The 18,022-nt window shown below is 44.8% G+C and overlaps 1 protein-coding gene across 5 annotated transcripts in view; it reads right to left on the bottom strand.

Annotated features, from left to right (window-relative positions):
• ARHGAP26 (Rho GTPase activating protein 26) overlaps window positions 1-18,022 on the bottom strand; it is a 485,730-nt gene that overhangs the window by 387,387 nt on the left and 80,321 nt on the right. Inside the window, exon 1 of one of the 5 annotated variants that reach the window (XM_029215619.1) lies at window positions 7,308-7,980. The exons of the other annotated variants lie outside the window; for them this stretch is intronic. Coding sequence (XP_029071452.1) covers window positions 7,308-7,449 — 142 coding nt within the window. The 5' untranslated portion in view covers window positions 7,450-7,980. Of the gene's footprint in view, window positions 1-7,307; window positions 7,981-18,022 lie in introns of those variants that run through there. 5 annotated transcript variants of the gene reach the window in all.

Below are 18,022 nucleotides of genomic sequence, written 5' to 3'. Positions count from 1 at the left end.
AGGAAGGAAGGAAGGAAGGAAGGAAGGAAGGAAGGAAGGAAGGAAGGAAGGAAGGAAGGAAGAAAGAGACAGAGAAAGAGAAAATATATTATGAAAGAGCAAAGCACAGGGAAGCCCTTAGATGCTGGTAGCTTAGATGCTCACAGCACAGGCTGAGTGCAAGTTTACTTGCAGGTTAGAGATAACAGAATCGACAAAAGGAGACTCAATTAGAGTAAGAGTTAAGAAATTTTTGCCTCACTGATTCACCAAACTAATCAAAGAACCCCATTCTAGTGAACTATGAAAAACACATTTGAGTCCTTAAGGGTTTTCCTCACATGCTTAGAAAACCCTAATGCATCTACAAATTAAAATTTTCCTTTCACACACTGCAGATGAAAGCAAAGACAAAAATCCTGGACTAAATAACACTGTTTTTTAACTGACCTATAACTCAAAGCAATATGTGTTTCTTCTTGAGAAATTTATTAAACTCAAGTGGTACCTTTTAAATGTACTGGGGAAAGAGTGGTATCATCAAACCCTTTATGTCAATTGCCTGGGGAAGGAGGCCAGACCCAGATGAAGCAGATAAAAGAGTGAGCGTGCTCACATGACATCAAGCTAAACGGGATTTTCAGGATTCACAGGCCTGAAGTGCCTAGCTAGCTTCCTGAGAAGCTGAAATGTGTGCTTTGCCCCTAAAACAGGCATATTTTAGAAAATGGTGGGAGGGGGACATGAAGAAGAGACCACACAAGTCAGACCAAAGGACCGGCAGGGAGAGTGAGTCAGACGAGTACTGGGAAGACCAGGAGGGGCGGGGGGAGGGGGGGCGGAGCTAGAGTGCAGGCTGAGAAGGGTGAGTGTCCTCTATGTCAACATCACTGCATTATGCTCAAGACTGAGCAGAGGAACAGATTGGGGGAGGGACAACTAAGCCCAGCTTGGGCCTCAAGACTTATCTTTTGCTTCTAGAATGTCCTCCCTTAGAGCAGAGCTTCTCAAACTTTAAGATGCACCCAGTCACCCGGGGATCTCGTCAAAATGTTGATTCTGATTCAGTATGCCTGGGAATCTGAGACTGCATTTCTAACAAGTTTCCAGGTGATGTCAGTGCTGCTGGTCCAAGCATCACACTCTCCAAGGGTTGGGATTCCCACCCGAGACCCTGAGAGCAAAGATCACGGTGTCTTTATCCTTCCAGGACAGTGCTTAGGGCATACAGGACTTCAATATATATATGGGAAGAATGGTTTCCTTGAGAGAACTTAAACTGTAGCAGAAAGGACAGAATAGAATCTAAAACAGAACCAGAAATGGGCTGCATCCTTGCTTATCCACCAACCATGCATGTGAACCTAGGGAGAGTTACTTAACGTGCTCGGCCTTAGCAAAGTCATTTGAAAGCCAGAAGGATGAACCACTTGATCTTTAAGGACTTCTAGCTCTACAACTCCACCCAAAATATTTTTTTCTGTGTCTTTTTTAAAAAATCATTTTAATGGTGAGGATATATACTAGATATTCCTCCAGCGAGGCACACCTGCTGTCATTCTCAGACAGCAGTTTCCAAAAATCCAATTGAGAGAACACAGATTCTGTTGGTCTCGGCAAATAACCATAGCAACTAATACCCCCCAAATAAAATGATGTGCTGGCTCAATTAGATTAACAGGGTGACGTGTACCATCTCAAAACTTATCGTCGTAAACTTACAGTGAAAGCCAGACCTTCTTGGAAGAGGTTTATAAGTAGAAGAGAGGCCTTGCCAATAAAACAAAGACGGGACAGGGAGCCAGAAAACCTGAGTTGATGAGAAACTGGAGCAGGGCCGCCCTGCCTATCCTAGATCCACACAGACACAGCCCATCACCCAGATGTGTATCCCGAACTTGGTTAACCAGCTGCAGCTCTGAGTGCCATCACTTCTACCAGGGAGTTAGCAAGTAACTGTCCTCTCTCCATGCCTCCTTCATGCGTATAATGAAAGGACACCAATACTGCTCCCTCAGAAAAAGCTTCTAAAAGATTTAGCAAAAGAACTGTAAAGCTTTAAAATAAAAAAGAGGACGTTTGAAAAATAGTAAATTAGGGATGGTACAGCTCATCCTGGGGTGCAGATCTTCCTGCTCCAAGGTCTTCAGATTGGAGTTGGAATTGGGAAAGGAAAATGCAGCATCTATAAGTTCTATAATTTACCATCTTTACACACCCTCAGGCTTGCCTCTTCCTGGGTCTGTGAAATCACGTTCACGCTGAACAAATTCAGGCAAGCAAGAACCTCACTTGAAAAGCAGGAAAAGGGAAGCCAAGGCCCATCACCTCCCTATATCCCCCAAACCCTTTCCAGCAAAGGACAAAAAGAAAACAACAGACAAACCAAAAGAATCAGGGCTCAACTTCCATTCAACTGTTATTAACTCAGAAAGTCCAGGGCAGCAAAACCTGGAGCTGAAACACAAAATCAGCGATATCACCGGTGGTTCTCATCAACAGCTGTGGTAATTTAAGGGTAGTCAAGGCAAGACAAGGCGCGGCGAGTAAAGCGAGGCTTTCCACCAGCCACGTAAGCCTAGAATAGTGGGTAAGGGCTGTGGCTTTGGGAACAAACTCGCAAGGTTCAAAAGCCCACCTCAGCCCCCTACATGGTCTCTGTACTGAGTTTCCACCTGTACGAAATGGAGAAGAAAGGAAAGCTGCCTCTGGGGATTTCTGTGAAGAAAGAAATGATGCTCAGAAGTGCTTAGCACCAGGCCTGGCTAAGCCAGCAGGCAATAAATGATAGGTATTTGTAGTATAGAGTTTTACGCAATAACTAATCAAATGTCAGGCTGACATATTTCTGGGTAAAGATGAGAGGACCGCCAAGCCACTCGGCCTCCTTCAACCCACCTTTACGTCCACCACCCGGCTGACCTCCCACCATTCCTATGATCTAAAAAGAATCCACCTAATCCCTGGGGACAGCTCAGACTCTCCTCCTCACTAATAACACGCCACAACACCAGAAAAGTTCAATTAAAAATGGAAAATCTGCCTGTTGCCCCTGGATTAAATTCATGTTTCCTGAGGGGAAAAAAGAAAGTACCTAGCAATTCTGAACACAGCCACACCTAATAATGTTCTCGAAAGTTAGTTTCACTTTCTTTTATCCCCTGTTTAATGAGCCACTTCCCTGCTTGCCCCCTTAAGGGAGGCTGTGCCCCCGGACCAAGCAGGGAAGTCCAGGTGGGCACCATTCCACCCTCCTCACAGGTTCCACAGGAAACCCTATTTCCCCGCCGTACTGCCTCCTTCCCCAACTGTCCCCTCCCCAGCGCTGTCCCCCAGTCCACATAAGAAATCAGGCTTCATCTAGTTCTCAGAGTACCCCCTCACCCCACACCATCACAGAATTTGAGGGACCAAAGAGTAGTGTTTCTCAAAATATAGTGAAGCATCACTTGTGACAGACTCTCCTAGGGAGTCCAGGCCAGCTACCTGGATTCAACTTCTGGGGCTAGGGCCCAGGAATCTGGACTCCCCAGAAGTTTTCATACATGCTGAAGTTTGAAAACTGCTACCACCTGAACCCTCAGAACATCTCATACTCGTACCAATAATGGAACCTCTCCAGATCATGAAGGAGCTCCTCTGCAAAGAGCAAGCCGGAACTTCTGACTTCTGGCAGAAGGTTTACAAATGTTCCCAAAGTGACAGTAGAGGTGGGAGGAGGGAAAACCACACTTCAATTTAAAAACCACAAATTCCGAACCCTGTGCCTTTTCCCAAGAATGTTCTCAATCACATCTCCTACTGTGAAGCCCAAACAACCAACTAGGAAAGCCACTCTATTTAGGACTTGACTTGTACAGACCAGGCTCACGGCACTTGGGAGCTGAAGAATGGCCCTGACTGCCTAGAAACCGATCCAGAAATCAGGCTTCCCAAAGAAGTGGCAGCTACCTTCAGCGCCTGGGGGAGCCAAGTGCTCCTGGACCAGGCCTGGGCTGGGGCTGCCAATACAGGCTCTGCCCAGTTAATCTTCTCTGAGCCTGCTAATAGTAAACCTGACACAGACTGCACTGAATCCAGAATACACCTGAGGCGCTTCCGGGGTGTGCAACCTCGTTCAGGGACCCACACTTGGAAGGGCCTGCTTGGTTTAATGCTATCCTGTCATCATCTTGAGATTCTTTAATATTTTATCTTTGAACTTGAGTTTTTTAAGTGAAGTCTGGTGTGATGGTAGAGAATGTATATGAGCTGAGGCAAGAGCTACAACATGAGTGTCATGCATGTCTGCCAGGGTTCCTTTTGGCCCCATGTGCATAGGGTGTGATGCCCCTTGAATAAAGGACTTTGGTGGACCCACAATGTGTGGGAATTGAGCCAGACTAAGAGCGAGCACAAGGTAAGTGTGTAATGTCTACAAATGAATAAGCGGGAACACCGACAGCCCTGAGAAGCTATGCTTTCCTTTCAAACCAGAACTCGCGAAATGCAAAAAGGTGGCAAGAGCATCCTAAGAAACATGAATGACTGAGGAACCCTGCCATGGCCTTCCTTATCACAGTATTTCCCTGGATAAGTGAACTATTATACTGTCCATGACAGGGCAGTCATGGTCAGTATAATAGGGCAGAGAAGGATGTAGCAACACAGTCCCATTTCCTTTCAGTCCTTGTTTATTCATCAGTAAGCCAAAGGGAGAAAGTGTTGGCAGAATGTGCAAGTATCAAGAAGTGAAATAAAAACAGCTCTGTTAGGGCACTTTTCACAGAAATAAAACAATCCTAAAACTTGCATGGAACAAAGAAGACCCCAAATAGCCAAAGCAATCTTTAGAAAGAACAAAGATGGAGGTATCATGCTCCCTGGCTTCAAACTATATTACAAAGCTATAGTAATCAAAACAATGTGGTAATGAAATTTAAAAGACACTCAGATCACTGAAACAGAATAGAGAGCCTAGAAATAAACCACAACATACGGTCAATAAATCTACTAGAAATGAGCTAAGAATATACAATGGGGAAAGGATAGCTTCTTCGGTAAATGGTGCTGGGAAAACTGGACAGCCACATGCAAAAGAATGAAACTGGACCACTGTCTTACACCATATGCAAAAATTAACTCAAAATGGATTGAAGACTTGACTATAAGACCCCACACCATAAAACTCCTAGAACAAATCATACATGGTAAACCTCATGACATCAGTCTTGGAGGTGATTTTTTGAATTTGACACCAAAAGTAAAGGCAATAAAAGTAAAAATAAACAAGTGAGACTACATCAAACTAAAAAGCTTCTGCACAGCAAAGGAAACCATCAACAAAATGAAATGGCAACCTACTGAATGGGAGAAAATATCTGCAAATCATATATCCGATGAGGGGCTAATATCCAAAATATATAAAGAATGCATACAACTCAACAGCAAAAATCCAAACAGTCTAATTTAAAAATGGGCAGAGGATCTGAATAGACAATTTTCCAAAGACAAACAGGTAGCCAACAGGTACATAAAAAGAAGCTCAACATCACTGACCATCAGGGAAATGCAAATCAAAACCACAATACGATACTATCTCACATCTGTTAAAACAGCTGTTTATCAAAACGACAAGAAACAAGTCTTGGCAAGGATATGGAGAAAAAGGAGCACTTGTGCATTATTGGTGGGAATGTAAACTGGTGCAGCCGCTATGCAAACGGTATGAAGGGTCCTCAAAAAATTAAAAACAGAACTACCAAATGATCCAGCAATTCCCCTTCTGGATATGTATCTTAAGAAAACAAAAACACTACAGATGATCTCTGACTTACAATGGTTCAACTTACAATGGTGCAAAAGCAAAACACTCTCAGTGGGAACCATACTTCAAATTTTGAATTTTGATTTTTTTTCAGGCTAGCAGTATGCAATATGAGACTCTCTCATGATGCTGGGCAGTAGCAGGAAGCCACAGCTCCCAGTCAGCCACACAATCACAAGAGTAAACAACTGATACACTGACAACAATTCTGTTTTTCACTTTCAGTACAATATTCAATAAATTACATGAAATATTCAACACTTACAAAATAGGCTTTGCATGAGATAATTTTGCCCAACTGTAGGCTAATGTAAGTGTTCTGAGCATACTTAAGGTAGGCTAGGCTAAGCTATGATATTCAGTAGGTAAGATGTATTAGATGCATTTTTTACTTACATTTTCAACTTACAATGGGTTTATCAGGACATAACCCCATCATAAGTCAAGGAATATCTGCAATGCAAAAAGATATATGAACCCCATGTTCTATGCAGCATTATTTACAATACCCTAGACATGGAAACAACCTACGTGTCCATTAATGGATAAAGAAAATGTGATGTGGGTGTGTGGGTGTGTGTGGGTGTGTGCGCGCGCATGCTAGAATATTATTCATCCATAAGAAAGAATGGAATCTTGCTATTTGTGGCAACCTGGACGGACCTTGAGAACATTATGCTAAGTGAAATAAGTCACAGAAAGACAAATGATGTGGGATTTCACTTGTATGTGGAATCTTAGGGAAAAAAAAAACAAAAAAACACTACCTCATAGATACAGAAAACAGACTGGTAGTTACCAGAGGCCAGGGGTGGCAGACGGGCAAAATGGGTAAAGGTGGTCAAAACGCACAAACTTCTCATTATAAAATAAAGTCATGGGGATGTAACGTACAGCATGGTTACTATACTTAAAAATACTGCATTGCTTACTTGAATTTCGTTTTTAAGAGAGTACATCTTAAAAGTTCTCAACACAAGGGAAAAGAAAACTTGTAACTACATATGGTGACAGATTTTAACTAGATTTATTGTGATGATCATTTTGCAATATATACAACTATTGAATCATTACAATGTACACTTGAAACTAATATAATGTCATATATATCTCAATAGAAAAACTATTTACCAAAAAAAACCAGTTGAGTCATTATGTGCAGTGTTCTGGTCAGAGCAAAATTAATATGCATATAAGCTACGCAATATGAATTGTATAATTTCAGTGATTCTACATACAAGTCAGCTGATCTCACATTTACATTTAAAACTGGCATTGTACAATATCAAGATGAACAGTAAAATTCATACTAATAGTTTAAATTTTCGATTGTTCTTTCTTTAAAATAGCATTAAATAACAAATTAAAAAACAAACAAACACACACTATAAGAGAGACCATAAAAGAAAAGGCCTTACATTTTAATACCTTTACCAGCACTCATTCGGGGTTTACAAACAAGGGGCCCCACAGATGAGGCAGCCAGCCCTGGGCACAGGCATGCCCGAGACTGCTTTCCCACCTGCAGTAACTTTCTCCTTTCCTCCAGCTGGCACCCTGAGGAAGAGCTCCACTGCTGCGGCATCACGGGGCCCAGGCCGGCACATCTCTGGCCTGCACTCCTCACTGGTCTGCCCACCCCCTCCCGCTCCCCTCCAGACCATGTGTCACTCAGCTGCCCAGGGTGACCTTTTCAAAAAGCAGATCTGATCTTGTCACGGCCCCTTCCAAATGCTTCCCAACTGTAACTCTTCCCTTTCATCTCAAAATAACTACAAATCTGACTAGAGTTTGTGGGTGGGGGAAACTCACCTCAAGGGGACATGGCACTGGCCTCGCCCTCCCTCGGCCCTCTGGCCGGCTCAGATCCTCTAATGTGCCAGGACCCCCCCAGCCACAAAGCCCAGCACGTTCCCTCTGCCCACAGCACTCCCCCAACCCTCTCCACCTTGTTGCTGTCACCCTTCAGATTCCGCTCAGAGGGTCACTTCCTCGGGGAAGTGGCCTCCTCTCATCCCCCACCCACTCTCAATGGTAAGCTCTCCCACCTCCTAGAACTTCCCTTCCCACCCCTTTACACGATAGGTAATTTCCTTTGATTTTCGTGGCTGTTTAATGTGTACCACCAATGACATAAGAAACACCAAGCAGGCAGTAGCCAATGTGTTTTGTTCATAAAAGGACAGTTATCGGGCTTCCCTGTGGCGCAGTGGTTGAGAGTCCGCCTGCCGATGCAGGGGACACGGGTTCGTGCCCCAGTCCGGGAAGATCCCACATGCCATGGAGCGGCTAGGCCCATGAGCCATGGCCGCTGAGCCTGCGCGTCCGGAGCCTGTTGCTCCGCAACGGGAGAGGCTACAGCAGTGAGAGGCCCGCGTACCGCAAAAAAAAAAAAAAAAACAGGACAGTTATCACAATCCTAGTATGTAGTAAGTAAGCCCCCAATAACTTTTTAAAATAAATTAATTAATTCAAGTGACTCTTTTTAAGAGTTGAGTCAGGAGAGTGACAAACCCTGCAACCCTCTTTTTACATAAAGGGAAAGCTGGATCACTGAAATGAAGACCAGCCATCCCTTTATTCACTCCATTACACTCACGAAATCAAACAATGGGAACCCCAGTTCCTAGGTTTAGCCTTGAAGCCACAAGACACACTTTCTCCACTCACTTTCTTCCTCATCCAACAGAATGCCTACAATGTTTTCAAGGTACCACTATTTCGATCTTAAAATAACTGTGCCTATAGGAAAATAATTTGCATTTGTATACCTAGACAGCATATCTAGGTATATCAGAACTTTAAATACATAATCTGGTGACAAATTACGTCTTGCAAATGCAGAAGCCATCCTTTCTAATACACCAGGTACCACTTGAGGGAAAACACACACACACAGAAACATACCTGTGGGGGCAATGTTTCTTGATTTGGCTTTGGAAGGTCATCTGACCCAGACCGCCCCAGACTTCCCCCCCCCCCCCCCCCGGTACGCGGGCCTCTCACTGCTGTGGCCTCTCCCGTTGTGGAGCACAGGCTCCGGACGCGCAGGCCCAGCGGCCATGGCTCACGGGCCCAGCCGCTCCGCGGCATGTGGGATCCCCCCAGACCGGGTCACGAACCCATGTCCCCTGCATCGGCAGGCAGACTCTCAACCACTGTGCCACCAGGGAAGCCCCGCCCCAGACTTTTTGAATCAGAAGTTCTGGGAATCAAATCTGGAAGTCAGATCTGAAAATCAAATTTCCAGATTGGCAATAAAATTTGGAAATCAGAGTAACTTTAAGAACCGCTGTTATAGGAAGACATTGTTGAGTCATCTGTTTAAATGCAAGGGGACTGGAGGAAACTACTGACACTGAACCTGAGAAAACAGGGACACAAGAAAGAAAAGGAAAGCGATGTCCTGTCCTGGACCCGGAAAGTCCCTGGCAACAAGCCTCCAAGAAAGAAGCAGGAAACTGTTCCCAGAGAAGAAAAGGAGCCTGGAAAAACCCTCGGTCATTGTCGGCTAGGGTCGTTAATTATTCTGGCCAGTTTATTCTTATGGACACTTCCTCCTCTTTCAAGGTGCTCCGGGGACAGCCAGTAAGGAACCCTGACATCTGTCCCCCTCGCTGCAGGAAGGACAGGGTGAACATGAGCCGGGGAATGCACAAGCAGGGCCACCTCTTGCGGTCTCACAGCTTCCTTTAGGCTGAGGAGGGTCCTATAGCCAGGAGCCCTCCCGAGAGACTGGAATTCCAGCCACTGCTGGTCCACCCTCCCCACCACCTGTCTCCTGCTTCTTTGTCAACCCAGAAGCCCTGAGGAATGAGAAGGCCCACAGGAAGCCTCTCAGCGCGCCTCCACCAACTTCAATATCCCCTCCTGCAGTGGGCTGAATAATGTCCCCCAAGTTCATGTTCACCCGGAACCTCAGAATGTGACTTTATCTGGAAACAGAGTCTTTGCAGATGTAATTAGCTAAGATAAGGTCATACTGGATTATAATGGGACCTAAATCCAAGGACTGGTGTCCTCATAAGCAGAGGAGAGGACACAGACACACTGGGAAGGAGGGGGCCAAGATTGGAGTGATGTAGTTACAAGCCAAGCAGCACCAAGGATTGCCAGGAGCCACTGAAGCTAGGAAGAGGCAAGAAAAGATCCTTCCACAGAGCCTTCAAAGGGAGCACAGTCCTGTCAACACCCTGATTTCAGACTTCTAGCCTCCAGAACCATGAGAGAATAAATTTCTGTTGTTCTGGGCCACCCAGTTTGTGGTAATTTGTTATGGCAGCCCCAGGATGCTAATACACCTCCTTTCTTAGGAAGCCTAAGCCTTTAAGTCACATTGTGGCCAAAATCTAGGGCTTCTGCAACAACACAAAAAGGAATGCTTGGGGGCTTCACTGGTGGCACAGTGGCTGAGAGTCTGCCTGCCGATGCAGGGGACACGGGTTCGTGCCCCGGTCCAGGAAGATCCCACATGCTGCGGAGCGGCTGGGCCCGTGAGCCATGGCCGCTGAGCCTGCGTGTCCGGAGCCTGTGCTCCGCAACGGAAGAGGTCACAACAGTGAGAGGCCCGCGTACCACAAAGAAAACAAAACAAAACAAAAAAAATGTCAGCAAGTGCATGAGCCAATGCACAAACAGCAAAGTCAATGGCATGCGTGTCCAGCTCTCGTTCTTCATTACTCAGCCCAGAAATGGGATGGGTGTCAGTAATTGTGCCTCTGTGTGACTTCTCACAGCTGTGATTATACTCCTGTTACAGCGTGTCCCACACTATACAGATCACTCATTTATCCTGTTATTCATTCAAAAAACTATGTCATGAGCATCTATGTGCCTGATACACTAGTCTGGAGAGACAAATGTAAGCAAAAAGCAGACACAGCCTGTGACTTTATAGCATTATAAATGGTGATGATGAGGTGTCAGTCAGTCATTAATAACCTCACATCAAAGCTGAAAAACAATAAACCAATCTTGTTCATGAGCCTGTTTCCTCTGGTAAATTATTTCCTACTCTGGGTTCCCAAGGCCTAGAACAGCACCTGGCACATAATAGGCAATCAATAATTCTGAATCGCTGGAGGAAGAATAGGTTGAGAATGTGTAGATGGATGGAAGGAGGGGTGGGGACAGTGCCTGGTACGTAACAGGCAGTCAATAATAGGATAGATGGATACACAGATGGATGGATGGACAGATTAGTGTATGGATAAGCCTCATACATAACAGGCATTCAATAATGATGGACAGACGGAAGGATGGATGGATGGATATCCAGGGAGCAAAGCACCTGGGATGAAACCTGTACAAAATACAACCTCATCGTGCAAAAAAGTTCCAGAACCTTCTTAAGTGGTACCTCTGGAACCACCTCATTTCATCCCAAACCAACCAGCTGCCTCCTAGCATCTGAAAGAAATAATAATTCTAAATGAATCTGGTATCCACCTCTTCTGTAAATATTTAGTAGAAAATCAGCTTCACCAGCACAAATATGTTCTCTCTTGCTTCCCACCCCTCCCCTTTCTTTCTGTAATGGGGGTTTTAAAAGCCTGTTTGGGGCCTCCCTGGTGGCGCAGTGGTTGAGAGTTCGCCTGCCGATGCAGGGGACGCGGGTTCGTGTCCCGGTCCGGGAAGATCCCACATGCCGCAGAGCGGCTGGGCCCGTGCCATGGCCGCTGAGCCTGCACGTCCAGAGCCTGTGCTCTGCAACGGGAGAGGCCACAACAGTGAGAGGCCCGCGTACCACAAAAAAAAAAAAAAAAGCCTGTTTGGTCATTCTTCTCCACCACGGTGAGTATTTACTGCTCTAAAATGTTGACTCTTGCCAAAATGCACACCACAGACCACTTACCTGGTTGTGTCATTCTTAATTATTATTTTTGTGATTCTTTAAGTACCTAAGAGAGACTTTTCTCTGAGGGAATCAGAGCTGGCTCTGAAAATTTACTACCATTTACACCTGGGGGCGGGGGGGGGGGGGGGGGGGGGGAGGGAAAAAAACCCAAAAGCGGGGGAAAAAAGGGGGGGGGGGGGGGTCCCTCTGACAGCATGTCCGGTTAAAGCCCCCTTCTATGGCAGGCTGTAGTAGAGAAACTGTTTGTAGTAAGACAAACAAAACACAACAGAGCCCCAACATAAATGTTTACCCTTGCATAGAACAGCTGAGTCCCAGAACAACAGAGGAGATCCCCACACACCTCATCTTTGGGTCTGGCTTGTATCAGGTTAGATTCCCTGCATTTCCAGGCTCTCCTTGGTCTCCCGTCAGTAATGAAGTTCAAGTCATTCAGACCCAAGGAGGCCTTTTCTTCCCTTTGATTTCCCTCTGCTGAAGGTAGAAGAACTTTTGAGTCTCAGAACAATTGTTTCCTTTGCTCCCAATTCAGGCCCAACAGCAACATGTATCTTCTGGAGCAACAGTTCATTCACTCATGCTTTACCTCTCCACTGAGTGCCTCCCATGTGCCAGGGACCGTGGGAGGCAATGAGAATAAAACACTGAACAAAACTGATAATAGTCCTTGTGCTCCCCAAGCTGCAACCCGGTGGGGATAGACACTCAACAGATACACACACACACACACACACACACACACACACACACACACACACACTAATCATCTAAAAGTTCACTGGCAAGAATGTAAAAATGCGGATGGCAGCTGGGAAGGAATGATGTAAAGTGGAGAAAAGCAGACTCCCCCTCCCTCCCCATGAGGCAGAGAGCCACATGCAAGGCAGAGGGGGAAGTGGCTGATCAGCTACCCAGAAACAAAAGACTTTTGAGACAGGCATTAAGAATTCCCCTAACATTGTAGTGATGGCTTCACAGGTGTACACAGATGTCAGAATTTATCAAATTGTACAACTTAACATGTGCAGTTTTCTGTATGCCAATTAAGTTAAGAGAAAGAAAAAAAAGAATTTCCGCCCCTCCTCCCAAATTTGCTACCTACCTCTCATGATCTCCAGGATGATGAAGGTTCCTGTAGCTACAAACCAATAAAAATGACTTAGCCACCCCAAACATCCCACCCAGCCATATTCCTGTTCTTGATCTGCTCACAGCTTCATTCATTCATTCCACAAGGATTTATTAAACACCTACTACAGGTCAGATACTGTCCCCTGTGTTCTCCATTATACGGCGAACAATTGCATATATAACCCAGCTCTCCTGGAGCTTGTAGCTTCCTACAAATGCACACCCAAGCAGAATGCTGTCTACATACTGAGAAGGACTTGCAAGATTCTCAGAACATGGAGTTAAGGCTACTCTGAAGAATTTTCACCATCATGAAAGACAACAACTTATTGTAAGCTTACTATGTGCCCAGCCCCTAAGTGCTTTAAAGGTATTATGCCATTTAATTCTCCCCCAATCCCTTTAAGATAAGTATTATTGTTTAAATCCATTTTACAAATGGGAAAATTGCCAGTTAAGTGGCAGAACCAAGATATAAACCCAGGGTCAGGCTCTAGATCCCACAATTTTAAAATCTAAGCTATAGCAGCAAAAGGATAAGTTGCCCATCAACTGCCCCAGAAAGCCACTTTATAGTCTAAGCGATTCTTCCAGTCCAAATTTTGCTAAGCAGATTCTCTGACACTCCCCCATTAGTACTTCCACCACCTCTGGAGCCTGACAAAGGCAATTTTGAGAAGTGAGGGAGGTCACAGGTTTCAGAGCAGCAAGACTCTTCGAGAGAGAGATTGACTCTGACATCTCTCTGTGCCAAAAGAAGGGCTCAATGGTGCATGGAAAGACAACAGTTCAATTCCCTGGCTACAGGCAGAGTGATACCCAAGGCTTCTGGCTGGTAAACTTTTCTGTTGTTGGTCTTTTAAGACAGAAGTAAGGGACTTCCCTGGTGGCACAGTGGATAAAACTCCATGCTCCCAAGGCAGTGGGACCCGGGTTCGATCCCTAGTCAGGGAACTAGATCCCACATGCATGCCACAACTAAGACCCGGTGCAACCAAATAAATAAGTAAATATCAAAAAAAAAAATGCACAGGTAAGACACAAACTTACTGGGAGAGATCATAGTTATAACGATGACAGAGAGTCCGGAGGAACACAGAACACAGACCTCCTCTGGATCAAAGACACTTTCCATCAGCCCTCACCCAGGGGCTCAACCAGATCATGTAAAATCAATCCAACTGCTGGCAGTACACATGCAGCAAGGAGCCAAAAATGCATCAACATGTGAGAATGCATGTGTGAAATGATAAAAACCCCTGTGACGACAAGTCATAGGCATCTGTATTAATAGCACAACTCCTATCATTAGAGTCATTCAGGGAAAAATAAGATAAATCTGCTCTAAGACAGCCTCCATGAAGAAACCAAACTCTCTGAATGTCATGAGAGATACAAGGATGGGTTTAAGAATCCAGATCCTGCCACACTTTCTTTTCTAAGAAGGCCTTTTACCTTGGCCAGCAGACACATTGATCAAGAGGAGTCCGGCAATGAGTGTGCAAAGGGCTGGTCCCATGTCTCCAAAGGACAATGGGGTCCCCTCGACAATACCCACTAACACCTGTGAACATCCCACAATGCCTCAAAGGCTACGTGTCTCCCATCTGAGACCTGCCCCTTCCAAACTACCTCCTGCTGCTCTGAGCCCCTACCTGGTAAAGGGTCCTCTAACATTCAGCCGTACTGCTTACCTCACTCACAAGACCCTTCTGTTTCTCATTAATATTTCTCAACCCAGCATTACCTGCTTCTGTACAGAAAACCTGCAGAACCCTCTAGAACAAGTGCTTATCCTAACTTTAGGAAAATATGCCACTGGAAGAGGAGGAGAGTCTAATGATGCACTGTGGGGGGAAGGAGGACGCACTGAGCACTACAGTAACAGAGCAAGTGTCCAGGGAGGGAGGAGGATTGCAAGAAAGAGGGAGAGCTTTAAGAGCACCAGTAGGTTTCCCTGGAAAGGAGGGTGACCATCTTCTCTACTGATGAACTGTGTCTCCAACCATAGAGCATATGCTATTCAGAAACCACATGGCGGTAATATCTGAAAACGAACACACGTTCCTTCCTGAGCACCATTCATCTTTCTGGAAGACAAGCCAACACAAACATGAGTGCTTTGGGAGGGAAGAGAAAAGATGCGGCTGCAGTTGCTTCACCTGCTCTGAAGTCTTGTGATTTCTGGTCATTGTGTGTGTTGTTGGTTTTGTTCTTGTTTTGTATGAGAACATGTCTCACTCAAGGATGAGGAAACAACAGAGTGGAGAGAGTCCACTCTTACTCACCATGAAAACCTACTTGAATTGCTTCCACTAAGATGAAAGTTATCCTGTCTTCTTAATGGTTTCAATCTTTCATAACATTACTTAAAACTGCAGATCTTCATTCCCATCCTTTGCTTCCCTTTAAAGTGCTGTTTGTGGTTCAGAGAAGATGGTGATAAAACCTTTTTTAAAAAATTATTTCTTTCTTTCTTTGGTTGCATGGGGTCTTAGTTGCAGAAGGCGGGCTCCTTAGTTGTGGCTCCAGGGCTCCTTAGTTGCGGCTCCAGGGCTCCTTAGTTGCAGCTCCAGGGCTCCTTAGTTGTGGCATGTGTGTGGGATATAGCTCCTTGACCAGGGATGGAACCCAGGCCCCCTGCATTGGGAGCACAGAGTCCTATCCACTACACCACCAGGGAAGTCCCGATAAAACCATTCTTTTTAAATCAAGTTGGAGCTGGGAATGGAATCAGCATGGAAGGGATAAATATCACAGCAGAGACAGTCAGTAAAAGATGATCTGGAGCATTACTTCCAGTTTAAAATCACTTTAGTGCAAAGATAACTAACTGCTCCTGGGATCCATAACACACCAATATTTATCCTCTGACAGTCACTTCTTGATAAGGTCAAGAAACCAAACAGGAGGAAAGGAAGGACTGCTTGGCCCAGAGGTCAGAAATCCACTGGTTAATTCCCACAAGCCATGGCTGGACCACATAGAGTGGGGGAGCAGATCCCTGTTTTAAAGAGCTTCCAATCTTGCTCTTGGAAAACCCAATGATAAAAACTTCCCAGAGAATCATATGTTAGGGCACAGATGTTCAAAACTAAAGTAACAAGCCTCCAGAAAGTAGGCATAGAGGGAACTTATCTCAGCATAATAAAGGCCACATATGACAAACCCAGAGCCAACATAGTTCTCAATGGTGAAACCATTTCCACTAAGATCAGGAACAAGACAAGGTTGACCACTCTCACCACTACTATTCAACATAGTTTTGGAAGTTTTAGTCACAGCAATCAGAGAAGAAAAAAAAAATAAAAGGAATTCAAATTGGAAAAGAAGAAGTAAAGCTGTCATTATACTATACATAGAGAATTCTAAAGATGCTACCAGAAAACTACTAGAGCTAATCAATGAATCTGGTAAAGTAGCAGGATACAAAATTAATGCACAGAAATATCTAGCATCCCTATACACTAATGATGAAAAATCTGAAAGAGAAATTAAGGAAACACTCCCATTTACCACTGCAACAAAAAGAATAAAATACCTAGAAATAAACCTACCTAAGGAGACAAAAGACCTGTATGCAAAAAACTACAAGACACTGACGGAAGAAATTAAAGATGATACAAACAGATGGAGAGATATACCATGTTCTTGGATTGGAAGAATCAAAATTGTGAAAATGACTATACTACTCAAAGCAATCTACAGATTTAATGCAATCTCTACCAAACTACCAATGGCATTTTTCATGGAACTAGAACAAAAAATTGCACAATTTGTATGGAAACACAAAAGACCCCAAATAGCCAAAGCAATCTTGAGAAAGAAAAACGGAGCTGGAGGAATCAGGCTCGTGGACTTCAGGCTATACTACAAAGCTACAGTAATCAAGACAGTATGGTACTGGCACAAAAACAGAAATATAGATCAATGGGACAGGACAGAAAGCCCAGAGATAAACCCACGCACATATGGTCACCTTATTTTTGATAAAGGAGGCAAGAATATACAATGGAGAAAAGACAGCCTCTTCAATAAGTGGTGCTGGGAAAACTGGACAGCTACAAGTAAAAGAATGAAATTAGAACACTCCCTAACACCATACACAAAAATAAACTCAAAATGGATCAAAGACCTAAATGTAAGGTCAGACACTATAAAACTCTTAGAGGAAAACACAGGCAGAACACTCTATGACATAAATCACAACAAGATCCTTTTTGACCCACCTCCTAGAGAAAGGGAAATAAAAACAAAAATAAACAAATGGGACCTAATGAAACTTAAAAGCTTTTTCACAGTAAAGGAAACCATAAACAAGACAAAAAGACAAGCCTCAGAATGGCAGAAAATATTTGCACATGAAGCAACTGACAAGGGATTAATCTCCAAAATTTACAAGCAGCTCATGCAGCTCAATATCAAAAAAACAAACAACCCAATCCAAAAATGGGAAGAAGACCTAAATAGACATTTCTCCAAAGAAGATATACAGATTGCCAGCAAACACATGAAAGGATGCTCAACATCACTAATCACTAGAGAAATGCAAGTCAAAACTACAATGAGGTATCACCTCACACTGGTCAGAATGGCCATCATCAAAAAATCTACAAACTGGGCTTCCCTGGTGGCGCAGTAGTTGAGAGTCCGCCTGCCGATGCAGGGGACGTGGGTTCGTGCCCCGGTCCGGGAGGATCCCGCACACCGCGGAGCAGCTGGGCCTGTGAGCCATGGCCGCTGAGCCTGTGCATCCAGAGCCTGTGCCCCGCGACGGGAGAGGCCACAGCAGTGAGAGGCCCGTGTACCAAAAAAAAAAAAAAAAGAAAAGAAAAAACTACAAACAATAAATGCTGGAGAGGGTGTGGAGAAGAGGGAACCCTCTTGCACCACTGGGAATGTAAATTGATACAGCCACTATGGACAACAGTATGGAGATTTCTTAAAAAACTAAAAATAGAACTACCATACGATCCAGCAATCCCACTACTGGGCATATACCCTGAGAAAACCATAATTCAAAAAGAGTCATGCAGGGCTTCCCTGGTGGCACAGTGGTTGGGAGTCCGCCTGCCGATGCAGGCGACACGGGTTCGTGCCCCGATCCGGGAGGATCCCACATGCCGCGGAGCGGCTGGGCCCGTGAGCCATGGCCGCTGAGCCTGCACGTCCAGAGCCTGTGCTCTGCAACGGAAGAGGCCACAACAGTGAGAGGCCCACGTACCGCACAAAAAAAAAAAAAAAAAAAA

Source organism: Monodon monoceros, unplaced genomic scaffold (assembly GCF_005190385.1).
Source record: "Monodon monoceros isolate NGI ecotype Baffin Bay Population unplaced genomic scaffold, NGI_Narwhal_1 Super_Scaffold_12, whole genome shotgun sequence".
Lineage (NCBI taxonomy): Eukaryota > Metazoa > Chordata > Mammalia > Artiodactyla > Monodontidae > Monodon > Monodon monoceros.
The sequence above is the reverse complement of the archived record's forward strand: the minus strand, read 5'-3'. Positions and strand labels throughout refer to the sequence as shown.